Genomic DNA, 14,159 nt, shown 5'->3' with positions numbered 1-14,159 from the left:
CCTCGAGTGGGAAGACAAAGTGGTCTCATCACCCCCTCACCGAGAGCAATGACCCCCAAACGCTGCCCATCACTGACACCTTCAGCTGAAGGGGGACCACGACCACAGCGGGAGGGGCCAGGGCCCACACTGTCCCCTGGGCCCCCGCGCCCACCCACCCACCCTGAGCAGGCACGGGAGCAGGCCGCGGCCTTGCCCACCGCCACGGGCCGACCTCCAGGCGGGTGCTCAGCCAGGCCACCGCGTCCCCGGCTCCTTCCCGTGCCACACAGCATCGGCCCTGCCCCGCGCCCCTCTCTCCACTCCCACCCACTTGGCAGTGGTGGGTGTGCTCCCCCCAGGGGGGCGGTGTCTCTCCCCCACCCCACGCGTTACCCCATCACCGCTGCCCGGCAGAGGCGGGGGTACCTCTTCTCCCCCCGCCCCGCAGTAGTGGTCCCTCCCCAATTCCCCCCCCGCTCAGTGATCTCTCCCTCACCCCACTGCTACCTTTCGGTAGCTGGGAGCCCCTCTCCTGCGGTCCCTCGGTCTCTCTCCGTCCCCCCCCGCGCCCGGGCAGGGGTCTCTCCCTCACACCCCGTCCCGCGGCTGCCGCGGTCACGTCCTGCCCCTTACCGTAGCGCTGCCGGCGCGGCGGGCGCCCCAGCGCCTCCGGCCCGCCCGGCCCCCACAGCAACACCAGGGCAGGGACCAGCCACAGTCGGAGCCTCATGGTCCGGGCGCGGCTCCCTCCTGCTCCGCCCGCCCGTTCACATCCGGTCGGGGAAGCTTCGCCCTCCGTCCGCCCCACGGCCCCTCGCGCCGTGCCGGGCCCGCCGCCCTGGGCCCGCACCCGGAAGCGCGGCGGCTGCCCGCGGAGCATTGTGGGTGAGGGCGGGGCCGCCATCTTAGGCGGCGGGGGCGGGCGCGGAGGGGAGGGGAGGCCCTGGCGGGGGCACGGCTCCTCCGGGGCGGCCGTGGGGGCAGCCCGCCCGTCTGCCCGCCCTCGGTGCTATGTGGGTGGTGTCATCGCGGCTGCTCTGTGAGGGCGTGAGGCGCTGTGTGCTCCGTGCCTCCCCGCCGAGAGCGCTCGCGTTCTCGGGGCATCCTGGCCACAGCGCTCTTACCGGTCTCCCGGAGGGGTGAACAAGCCTCCCGCCTGCCATCTGGAAAGGGAGAGGGTTCTCTGTTTCTGCAGCCCCTTCGGGGTGAGTTCGGGATGCAGGCCCCCCTTGAGCGCTCTCACATCTTCTCACATGCACAGTGATGTCTTGTACAGTTGTGTTTGCAACTCGCAGAAGAGTTTTTCCTCGGAACATGCAAGTGGCTTTACTGGATGACTTTACACGCAGTTTTGTGTAGTTTTCTTGTCACGACTGAGGATTGTGGCACTTGTTCAAACAATGAGTCAACTGTTCCCAAACAGCACACCTTATTGCCATAAAACCATCGGAAAACATGCTTGAGTTACAGCAGCACTTTAGTGTGCTGGTTAATGTTCTCTGGAATTCGCTTAATCTCTTACCTATTTGCAGATGCCTCTAGCAAAGATGATTGCAAATGATGTACTCAGCAAAAAGACAGAAAAAACATCATCACCCATCCTGCTTTCTGCCACACTGCTCATCAGTTAACCTGAAATACTTGAATAGCTATAGCATGAATAACATTATTTCTTAGTCAGTTTTTCATAAGGACAGACATAGGGCTTAAACCAAGAGTGTATGTCTTCCAGTTTCTTGTCTCCAAAGACAGGTAGATAATAAGAATCCAAGCTGCTGGTGAAGCTTCCCGTGGGTCCGCTTTGAATTTCCAACAATTTGCATCTACTGACTTCCTAAATCGGAGCTCATTTCTTCTTAGCAGCTCTCAGTGCATCTCCTCCAGACATTTCTCCAGTTGACCCTTTACTGCTTGTAAACTTGTAGCATCCATAACATCCTGCGGCAGGGAGTTCCATGGTGTACTTGTATGTATGAAGAATTACTTTCTTTGCTTTCAGTCTGACATTGACACCATTTGATGACCCCTGCTTCTTGCTTTAGAGACAGTAAACAATTTTGCTTTCTTGAAGCCAGTCATCACTTTATAGCCTCCATGAGATCCCCTTTCGGTTTGCATGACTTCTCTTACAGACTGACAAGTTCCAGTAAAATTTAGTTCTTTCAGTGGCAGATGTTTGTTGCTATTCTGTGAATTTGCCAATTCTATTATTCCTGTTTGTACTGGTGGGACTGGAACTGCACACACTGTTCAAGATAGGGGCATACAGTGAATTTATAAGTGGCATAACAATATTCCCTGTCTTGTTCTCAATATTGTTCCTAAATATTTCTAACTTTAAATGTGCTGTTGATCTCCACTGAGCTGACATTGTCCTACAAATAACATTTCCAAAATCTCACTCCTGAAGTGTAATGGTCAGTTCAGACACCAGTATTCTACATGTAATGTAAAACTGTGTTTTGCTCACATGGATTACTTTGCATCTGTCTATATTCACAATCATCTATCATTTTACTGCTAGTCACTGAAGGCTCAATTCAGTTGCCCATATGTAGGTGTCTAGTGCTATTTCAGATGACACAGCTTAACTTACTGAGGCTTCAGAAGAGCATGGGTCTCCATTAGGTCCTGTGCCAGAACCATTAAGATGTCTCCCATAATGCAGAGCATGAGTGTGGATAATAGAGCCCCAAGTATTGAAAGGTGTTTCCTCAATTCTTCTCAGACACACCTTTTCTTTCCTTCCATGAATAACACGATATCATCTGCAAGCTTTGTCTCATCACTCCTCACCTCCTTATTCAAATTATTTATGAATAAGCACAGAGATGTGAAGGTGCATTAGTGACTTCCTTTCACTGTGAAAACTGACCATTTACTCTTAGTCTTTTAACAACATTTTAATGCATGCAGGGATCTTCTCTTTTATCCCATGGTTGCTTAGTTTCCTCAAGAACCTTTGGAAAAAAAGTGCTGAAAGTCTTTCAGAAATCTCAGCAAACTATATCTCCTCAATCCCTCTTATCCAAGTGCTTGCAGACACATTCAGAAAATTTCATACAAAGTTTATAAGGCAAGATTTCTCTTTGCAAAAACATTGTTGACAAAAAACATGTTGACCTTTCCCTAATAAATCGTACCTGTCCATGTATGCACTAACTCTAGTTGCCACTAATCTGTGCAGAAAAGGTGTCAGTTTTAATGGTTCTCCAGCTTTCCTCTAGAAACATTTCTAAAATATAATGTAACATTTCGTACAATCCACTTCTCAGATGCCAGGAAAGTTTTAAATAGGAATTGACATCAAATTAGAATTTCAGTTATGGCATCCTTGAGTTTCTTGGATGAACAGAGAGAATCCATTGAGAATCTGTTACTGTTCATTTTGTCTACTCTTAATTCATGAACCTTTTGTTTAGGTCAGCATCTCAGTTTGAAACAGATCAGTGAGAAGGCTGATGATGAGATGTTCCAGCAGAGAAACACACACAGGAAGTTCTCTTACGTCTTCCACTATGGCCTCTTCATCTCTGAGCACTGCTTTTATGCCCAGTTCAGTTGGTGGGTTTCAGAAACTAGCAAGCTTCTGGCACTTGGTACACTAAGATTATTTAAATCCTCTTGAAAAAGATTTATTGTTGAATTTTATACCTTTTATAACTCTTCCCTTTGATGTTGTTCATGTGACCTATTGCAATTCTCTGAGACTTTTTTTTTTCCCCAAATGAAAAGTATGATTTTGGTTAGTCTTCTCTTGTGCTTATTCTAGTTACCTCTTTCTGTATTTTTCTAGATATAGCGTACCCATTCTGAAGTATATAATACATCCTTTTCCTCTGCTCATGTCTTAATTCTAGTGACTGTCCTATTTTCTGACATCCGCTGAGTACAGAATTGAGATTTCAGGTAGCTGATGCTACACCAGCTTTCCAATATCTCTTTCCAAAATAGTAACAACTAAACAAGTGCTCATCATTGTATTTGGTGAAGGTTATACTTGGCATTTATAAACATTAATTTTCATTTGCCATTTTTATCGGATGTCATTTAATATTGCAGGTTCTTTTTGCAACTCTTAGAATCAACTTTAGATTGAACTTTCTAGAATAATTTTGTTTTATCTGAAAACTGTTTATTCCTATTTTCAGATCATATATGGAATTGCAGAGGTCCAGTATGGATCCATTTTCTTATGGATGGGTGGGCTTTCTTATCTCTCACTATTTTGTAACTTGTAAAGCAAGATACAGAAAGCCATGTAAAAGGTTTATTTTTCTGAATTTTCCCACTGAATATGTTTGTTTCTTCCATTTATTTCTGTTCTCACAAGGACACCTTAACGATAAAAGTTGATTGCTTGTGAATATTTTTAGGGTTATAGACTGACTGTGATTTGTGTTTTGATAGACTCCATCACAATGGAGTTGTTAGATTAAGGTGTTTAAACAAGGTAATAGCAAAACAGTAAATAGTAATTAGGGAAAGTGTAATTGTTTACATTAATAACTAATCTATTTTGTATCAGTAGGTTAGTCTGATGGCATGTCAGGGTGTGATTTTTTAAAAAAATTAGTTATGCAAACATATAATCTTGTGTCCAGTACAAGGGCACTTTGGGAGTGTGTTGATACTCAGTGTTGATAGGAATACATTCTTCCCTTTCCCCCTTAAGGTATTTGAGCCATTTTATTAATGTGATTAGGGCCTAAACAAGGATATGATAAACACATAGGGTATGATTAGAAATTAGAGGCAGACAGCATGTAGTGTGTTTTGGTGAGAAATAACACAAGAACAGTACCTTGAATAAAAAAAGAAACAAAGGAATTGAATATATATAGCCAGTAAAATATGTTCTTCTGTGTTAATAATGAAAGCTAAAATGCGGAGAGAGTTAAATGGACAGCTAACCCTGTTCAGAAGCAGCGTTCCTTTAAGAATAAGTATTTGACAGAAAGAGGTTAGCCCACTAACCAGACCGATTCCTAAAATATACAGTTTAATAATTTGATTAGAAAGGAAGGTACATTTTGTGGCAGGCCCTGGAGGAGTATGGAGGATTACCTTTGTTTTGTGAATGTTTGAATAGCAAATGAAGCCCCGAGCAAAAAGGCCTGATCTTGGTTCTGAGCTGAAGAGATAAGCAGAGCCCCACCCCTCTCATGTGGGAGACCGTAGGCTGCATAAAGCTACATATTTTCCCATGGGAATTATTGGAACCCCTGTTACTTGTGGCTTTTGAAACTAAGTTGGGCGAAGTGCTGGGAAGTGCAATCTCCTGTAAGGAGTGTTCTTCCTTTGGGAGGAGGATGGAATGAATGGGTTGTAAGTTTCTTCCACATTCATGATCATCTGCAAAAAATATCCTTAAAAGCACTTGGGAGTTTCTCAAAGTAAAATAACTTCCAAAACATGGAAAAAGCCCAACAGCAAACCATCTGTGTTTGTGTAACACAAGGAGGGATTTGTGTTTGTTTAATACCATGGAACATGGGACCTAATAGCAAGAACACATCTGCAAGAGTTAATAGATGAGAAGACTGGTATACTTAGGTCTTTTTTGCTGAGGTTAAATCTTCCTCTTGCTGATTGAGACTGTTCTGATAAATGAGATCAGGACTCCCGTGGCATACCAGTTCTGTACTGTTCAAGAAAAATGTAGAAGTTTCTAGCATTCCTTGCTTCCTCAAATTTTTGTCTTCTCCTCTATTCTCTTCTATGGCTGTCCTTTACCAAGTCATCTGACCTAGACTCCTCTCTTTTATCTCCATAGATTTTTTTTTTTCCCATACAGCCTTTCATTACTTCAAAGGCCTCACCCTTACTTAGTGCTGTTTGGACTGTTGTCACTTTCTAAATATGTGTAATAGCATTCCACGTTAATGATCCAGCTGTTTACATTATTAATAGTCTTTTCCTGCTATTTCCCCTACCTAGTCAGCAAGACAGAAACTTGGCTACAACTCTTGAAACCTACATATTCCATTATTTTCTGACTACATAGTAGCAACTTCTATGGTCTTCCGTGGTCTTCCAGGACTACACTAACACACTGCAACTGGACTAACTTACCTGCTGTGCAAGTTTTGAAATCTGCTATTACTGCAATATAAAGGAACGCAGAGGCACCAACATGAGAGAGCTTTTTAAAGGCAGAAGCAACCTGAATTTGTTCTTCATAATTGTGAGTATGTGTTCTCCATAATTATAATAACACATAATGCTTTTCTTCCCTGAAGCATATCAAACTTAGGGAGGGAATATACTCTTGTGAAGTTACTTCCTGTTACAGTCTTTTTAAAATCCACAATTACTTGGCCCTACTTTCTGACACAAAGTGGTCCTTATTTCTTATATCTGCCAGGAGATGGTGCTGCCAGTCTTCCATCTATTCCTTTCCAGTTCTTAGGAAAGGTGGCACATGTTTATGTAGAATTAAAAATATAGATAATGAAGATGCTTCTGCCATCTGACTGATGCTCTTTTGTCCTAACAGAGAACTTAAGGGAAACCAAAAAAACACCTTTCCATTTTTAAAGCTTGCTACTGTCTTAGAACTGGACATACATATTTAAGATCCATCAGTGGATCAATTTGTCAATGGCAAAACCATTCAGGAGTTTTCCAGAATCTTCTAGTGTTCTGTGACAGAATGATGGATATAAATCACTCATCTTTATGATTTGCTGGGTAGTTTCACACCTGCCTTTCTCACCTTTACAGACATCTCTAGATGCGCTCTGGCAAGGTGGTTTATACTTTCACAGGCATTTCAGCCCTGTTCAGAGAACCAGAGCTTTCACACTGCTTTAAATGGAAACAGGATGGGGTTTTAAATCTCATCCTAAATCACTTTAGGCAATTTAAGCAGTTTGCTTAGCATTAATGCTGTTGTGAACAAGTCCTGTGGCCCCTGGTTCCACTGTGCACATGTCACAAAATATGGCCTGAAATGACCTGCAGTATGTAGTGGAGGGACACATTCTATTCTGTTTGATCACTGTGATAGTTTATTCATAATTTTTAATCAGCACTGGGCTTACATTTATAAATATAAATGGCACAGAGAGACATATTTCCTTTTAAGTTCAAAGGATCCATTTTTTAGCTTTGTTTGTTATCAGATTTTGTCTTCACCAATGCAATTGTTTGGTAACACTCATGGCTACAGTAAGAAAAAAATAAAAAAAAGAAGAACAAGGCCTAATTTCAAATTGCAAGGTTTCATTATGTTCTGGTTCTAAAATACATCCTGGTGATTTAACATATATCCTGGTGATTTCTCTTACCCACAGAACAGCTGTCACAGACACTGGTAAAAGTTAACCTCTCTGGTACTAGTCTCCTGCTTTTCAGAGGACATCAGGTGTTTTTATTAGTTCTCTTTTCTCAGGAAAAGCTTCTCTGATTTGAAATATAATTGAAGAAAAGAGAATCTTAAGTATTTGATAAGATAAAATGTACTTCTTCTGGGCAATATTTTTGATCAGGCTAATATATCTCCAGGAGGTGCTGTTAATGTAAAGGCAGCTAATGTGGAGCTTTTGGAAAGTAGTAAAATATGGGCTAGTCTTCAGCTGTACTATTCTGGTGTATGAGACAGAGGGAACTGGTTGCCAGTATACTCCAGCAACCTAAGCAAAACCTGGCAGCTGGACAACTGAACATCTACTGAAGTGCAAAAAAAAAATAACAGAAATTTTAACTGATTAAATTTGCACACATCTGGATTTGGAAAGATCTGCTGGGAATCTACATTATGCTGACTGCTTTGGTCATATAATTGGGTGTATGTATATGTATCTATGTCTGTGTATACATATGAACAGTCCCTGTATAGGCTTAGAATTGAACGGGAAGCTTTATAAGAGACAAATGAAACTCAGGCAAACTCTGAATCAGTATTCAGTGGCTTCACAAGTGAATCTTATTCTCATAAGTGAGATCTGCAAAGTGGGATTCCTGTTTTGTTATTTTTTTTTCTCACAAGCTACATTGGCAATATGGGATTTAAGTGTAAATAGAGACTTAAACATGCTATGAAAAATTAATGTATTGAATGCCCTACAATCTGCATTACAAAGAAACAGAAAAAGAGTGGGCTAGAAAGAGGCTGTGCTGGAATGGATTAATGCCTTCTAGTTTTTTTGGCAAAATCTCAAATAGAGAGCAATTCATGGAATACATGGAACGTTGCATTAGACTTTGCTTGGTATTCCTCCTTAGAGCTGTAGCAGACCACACTTGTGAATGTGGCATCGCTGAGAGTTGCTTGAGAAGAGACAAATGCCCCAGCCAAGCAAATAAGACCATGTATTTTTCTTAGGTTCCACAGTGAGAACAGGAGCCCAGAGCCTCTTGCAGAATCAGGTGCTCTTGAAAAACATCTGCTGGGATGGGATGTTTTTTTCTCCTGTACAAGGAGAAGTTGAGTGTTTGTCTTAATGCTCCTCTGGGTACCATCTTAGAGCCTCGATGGAGGGAAAAGACCAGGATAAGAGGAAGAAGAAATTCTGACCTTCCTGTAGTGATCTGGTGGCTTTGCAGCAGCAGAACAGAGATTTACCCTGGGTTGCACCACTGGCTGATTGAACCCATTCTCCCCAGAATGGAAGGAACACAGGGAGCTTTTTGCTGAGCTGGTGCAGCCCTCAGTGCCAACAAGCTATCAACCTGTTCAGAGGTTTTATTCTCCTTATTTATTTTTGCCCCTGTCAATTTATTGGTATCTGAGAAATGTAAGTGTGAAGCATTACTGCTCCAGGCTAGCAAGTACTTCACACTCTGAATAGGTGTAAATGACTGCACTGAGCAGGAAATCTGGATCTAACTCCTCACAGTTCTTTCTCAGACAAAACAGTTGTGCTAACTGCTGAGGGAAACCAAAAGGATTTATTTTTAAGTCACTTCTTTGCAAAGAAAAGAAGTTCACCAAACACCTTGGGTCTGTGAACACTCTACCAAAATCTTCAAGTGACCAGAATCTGCACATGCCACCTATTTCCAAAGAGAAAGGGAAATCTCCGGGGGCAGCCTGCATCAGGGACAACAGTTCAGCACTGCAAAATGGGCCTGCATGTGTCTTTGACTTGCAGACAACCTACGGATGTCAGGCTTGGGGGCACCAGCTGGCTCACTTCATCTAACAGCTGGAGGTCCCATTACCCAGACCAGCCACCCTCGTGAAGGAGCTTTGATGCAGGAGCTGCACTCGAACTGCTTAAGACCTCTATGTGATTTAAGAGTCACCTGCCCATCAGCTGAGATTTCAACCATTAATTTTATATGTCTTTGTATTTATATGCCTTTGATCTCTCATTTTCATGGTGCCTCATTTCTGTCTCCACTGCAGGCCTTTCAGTGCCATATGCTGAAAATGTGACTCATACAATTGCCACTCCCCAGCCCTACCTGATTACACTCCTCTGTCATTTGCTCACCAGCTAAATCTGATATAGGACACACAACAGGAAGACAAAGAGAAGTGTACTTCCAAGGGACACTTCTGCCTCAGGAGAGTGTTACTAGAAGGCATATTCCCTTACTACACCTGTGCAGGCTCTCATCCTTTTCCTGGCCTACCTGGAGGGGTTTGGTTGGAAGTGGTACTAAAGTGTAGTGATAGTAAAAAGCCTTGAGAGATTGCCACCTGGGTCAGCAAATAGGCTGCTGAGCTATCTTATTAATTGAGCTGTGACTTAGATTTCACTGGTAACACAGCTGTGCTGTCATAAGGCACCTGGGAACACTTCGGTAATTCTGTAATCACAAATTTCAAACTAGGTCAGTAGCCTCCAAACATTTTGGACCACTGGAGTGTAGTCAACTCTCAAAACTTATCGGACCCTGTTATTAAAATTCTACTTGAAAACATGTTTTCATATGGTTCTGCAGAGCCCATAGCAGTAGCTCATGGGACACAGTAAGGGAACAATTGGCCAAAATCCTTCTTCAGCTGTAAGTAACTCAAGGTTACAGAAGTGGGGAGACCTTAGGCTAAGTCTCTTCACCTTTCTGTGTGTGAATTAGTTTTCCAATGGTAGAGCGTGGATATTGATATACCTTAAGTATGCAGTGTAAGTACCAACTGTTCATAGTTATTACACACCTGCTGACCTAAGCACCAATTTCAAAGAACTGGGAAATAACCTGAAAATAAGCATAGTGCTAGAACCATTTTAAAGTGATTATCTTAGAGACAAGAGACAATTTTCTTTATGAAAAGTAAGATTGAAAAGTGAACTCCTGTTTCTCACATGTGACTACATACTGTTAATGGTGAAGAACTGCTAGGCAGGAAGTTTCTAAGGTCCCTAAAGCAGAAAGCACAGGCACAGAGTTTACTGCAAATCTAGGACAGAAACTCATATTTGGTTATCACTCTTTTAACGTTTTTGATCTCAAAAGAATACTGCTTTATATTTAACCAGGGATGTTAATATGGCTGTTTGTAAGTGAAAGTATTTTTGCACTTGAGGGAAAAGATAATAAAGGGAGTGTTTGAGTGAATGTCTGTTCTGAGCAAATGCCTGTTAGTTAAGATAGTAGGTAAACAGCACTGTAATCAAAGGACTCAAACTCTTTGAAGTCACTGAGGAAATGTGTGACAAATATCATCAAGAATGCAGTTCAAAGGATACAGTTCATATCTCTAAGACACACACAGATGGCCTGATTCTGATCTTATGCTACTTGTAGACCTGGCTTCAGCTGAATCAAATTTACTCTGCTGTCAGAAACCCGCAGTGGGTAACTGTTCCTCCTTTCTCTAGGACTCTGAGAAAAGCTGACCCCATGGGACCCGGGCAAAGGAGGATTATGCAACCCACCATAAACAGGGCCATGAATGATGGGGAGGTCAACAAGGTGACAAAAAAAAGGTTTAAGAGGAAAAAAAATCAAACTCTGTAGTGCCATCAGAGCTTTTGCTCTTGTACTTGTCCCCTTGATACCTCCTTCTCCTCTACCTTCCCTTTCCCCTTTGAGCTTCACAAAAACTGTGCAATTTGACCAGGTAAATGGTGCTGAATATGGTTTGTCCTTGTTTGTAATTAAACTGCACTGAACTCTCAGGTACACTGAGTTTATTTTGTTGGCTGGTTGGTTTTTTTCACTTACTTGTGTTCTTCACATATATGGGTAACAAAAAGGAGTGAAAGGTGTAAATAGTTATGCAGAATCAAGGTCTGCACTTGTTCCAATTCCTGGATTGTCTGGAAGACAGCTGACAGAAAAATCAGACACAGGTGCTAACACTTGTGATGGGATACCATGGGCCTCCACGTTTTACAAAGGAATTGTCCTCAATACAACTTCCTGGGCAGCAGTGGCTGCATCACAAACCCCTTAGACTCTTACAACCACGGTCATCCTGTTGGGTGTCTTTAGCAGAATTATGGGCTGATCAGATGTACTTACAGAGGCCTGCCTTCAGGAGTCATTTTCCAGTGGGAATTAGTAAAATCAGCATACTGTCCTCTCCAAATTAAACCGTCCTTTTGCTCCAAAAGCCAGTTCTTCTATGTCTTTTTATAAGAAACATTGCTGGAATCAGTGTAAGCAAGGATGTGTTGCTACTTTTTTTGATGCAATTATACTGAGATTAAAGAAAACATCACTTTTCAAGACCCTTTACAAACACTAAATTGATTAGAACAAAATTAAACCAGTTGGATTTTAGTGTGTTGCTGTTGGACATGTTTTCTCCTTTACTACAGCTGATACAAATCCAAGTCTTTTTCCCTTAAGAACACATATTATTGGCTTTTATTAGTATCTGAGTAATAGCAGTCTGAATTGTAATGCACCAAGCTCCACTCTTCAGAATGCAATGATAGCTCACCAAGAATAAAACCACCACCACTGACTATACAAACATATTTGCATTTATTGGCTTTTTGCAATAAAAGGTCTAAAATAAAAATAATATAAAAGTTAAGATCTTGAGAGAAAAACAGCTAAACTGATGTTTATGTAAGTATAGTGGCAGAGTGTTAACACAGGTTAAGTCTAATGTATCTGTTTGTTAGTGGATTAGTGAGAACAACTGCCTATGTTAATGCTGTTGTAGAGTCTTAGGAGTATTTAGCATTAAGTGTATTTGAAAGACAAGGCCCTAAGGAACCTGTAACTCTGAAGTTGGACCTCCTCTGAGGAGAGCTGAACCAGGTGATTTCCAGAGGTCCCTTCCAGCCTTAATGATTTTGACTCTAAAGTATTAGCGAAACTAGTCTGCTTTTATTGAAATATTTGCCCCGTTAGCGTCTGACAACGTTGTCTAATGATAAGAGCAACGCTGATATGATGTTAAGCTATAAAAATTTATAATCAGTAAAGTACAAAACCATAAACCAATGGCCATATTTTATAAATGCATGTGCAGTTTGTGCAATGTAGAGAAACAGTTTGAGGGGATGTTTTTATAAGATCTCTAAATGTATTTTACTTGCCTTGCTCCTATTAATGCAGATATTGCATATATGATAGTAAGTAAACCTGAGCAGTTTTTTATATTGTATGAGTTTATTAGACTTTTACATGGTTGTTTTTACTGTGCAAGCCTCTAGTATTTCCTATAATAACTAAAACAATGCTCAAATGAGCTATTTGAAAAGTTAAATTTACTTAAAGTATTGTTATTTAACTGGCTATTCTTATGTAAGTCTACAAGAACATACAGAAAATAGTTTATCTCTGTCTTTAAGTATTTATATTTTTATTTCTGTTTTTCCAGACATGACCAGTAATTACTGTGTTGAACGCAGTTTCTAAATAGTCTTCACCTAAGATGCCATAATCAATGTATTTGATGCAAAATTTTAACTTTAACTCCCTATTTGAGTCCGGAAATCTGAGTTATGCAAAGGCATGAGTGGCTCAGAGGACTGCAAACTTACAGCTGATGATGTGTGGTTACTGGCATGGGTTCAGCCTAGGTCCTTAGTAACCAAAAGTTGTTACTATCTGATTATAACTAATTTCCTAAATGAAATGAGTCAGTCTTCTGCAAGCAGACATGGTCACATCTCATAAATAAATATACACAAATACATACAAAAATATGTACAATATAATATTTATAAATAAAAAATTTATTTCAGTATACACACAGCAGCACAACTGAAACTAGTTGGCACACTGCTTATTATCTTCCCGCCCTTTTATTTGCCACAAAAGAGGTGCATCTTTTAGGTTATAGTTTTAAAGTGGGGATTCCAAATATTCTTGGTTTTCCAATTGAAATTAATAGGAGTCTTGCCCTAGATTGTTTCATTTTAATCAGTTAAACTTTTTTTGTGAACTAATTTTTTGTGGGTAATTATCAGATCATCTTGCTTGTTGTATTAATCTCATATTCTCCCATTTCCTTAATTACAGACATCAGTACCAGGACATTTCATTCTAAATGCTATAAAAACAGCATCCCACACAATAAAGCACTGGAAGACTGAAAACGAAGTTTGTCTTTCGATGTTTAAAATTATTTTTTACCCCTAGACCCAACTGTGAAGGTAGGAAGAAAATTGGATCATACAGAATACATGAAAATTGTAGCAAGACCCATGTTTGCTTACCATGCCTGTGTTCTTCTAGGATGTCATTTGGATTGACAGTTCTGCTAAGGATACCAAGGTTCTTTCCTTGGTGAAGATCATCATTTTTGTCTTTCTGATACAACTCTTATTTTTGTGCAGTTTATCTTTGAGTCTTGTGAGCTTTCACTGCTGGAAAGCATTACTCCTAAAGAGACTTTTGTCATGCAACCCTAATGAGTGCAAAGCTGGTATCACTTACTTTAAGCCAACAATAACCATTACAAGACCAGACCCAGAATCCTGTGCAAACCAGACAAATAAACCTCCTTTGAGTCTGACAAATAGGGGTATCCAAAAAGTCTTTGAACTCAGGTTTTTGTTAAGTAGCTGCATCAGTCCAACAAAATGCGTGTTACTGTGGGAAGGGGTAGTCCTCCTGGTCTCTCCTCCCATGCGTTTGTCTTGTTGCAGACCCTGACAATGTGGGGGTCAGCACGTGGTTGGGGAGGTGGTAAATGAATGGTGTCCAGCTTCATATTGGGTTTTGCATTCAGGCTGCCTGATACCAGCCTAAGGGAGGCACTAGGGACAAGCACAGACGAGACAGCAGAAGGTTTTGGAGGCAGTATGGATTTATGC

At 41.4% G+C, this 14,159-nt stretch overlaps 1 protein-coding gene across 1 annotated transcript in view; it reads right to left on the bottom strand.

Moving 5' to 3' along the window:
- ADAM17 (ADAM metallopeptidase domain 17) overlaps positions 1-829 on the bottom strand; it is a 37,437-nt gene extending 36,608 nt beyond the window's left edge. The window contains exon 1 of the mRNA XM_074895657.1: positions 616-829. Coding sequence (XP_074751758.1) covers positions 616-712 — 97 coding nt within the window. The 5' untranslated portion in view covers positions 713-829. The remainder of the gene's footprint in view (positions 1-615) is intronic.
- Between the last annotated feature and the right edge of the window lie 13,330 nt (positions 830-14,159).

This window comes from Athene noctua, chromosome 1 (assembly GCF_965140245.1).
Source record: "Athene noctua chromosome 1, bAthNoc1.hap1.1, whole genome shotgun sequence".
Taxonomy (NCBI): Eukaryota; Metazoa; Chordata; class Aves; order Strigiformes; family Strigidae; genus Athene; species Athene noctua.
Note: the sequence above shows the minus strand (reverse complement) of the source record. Positions and strands in the feature narration are given on the sequence as shown.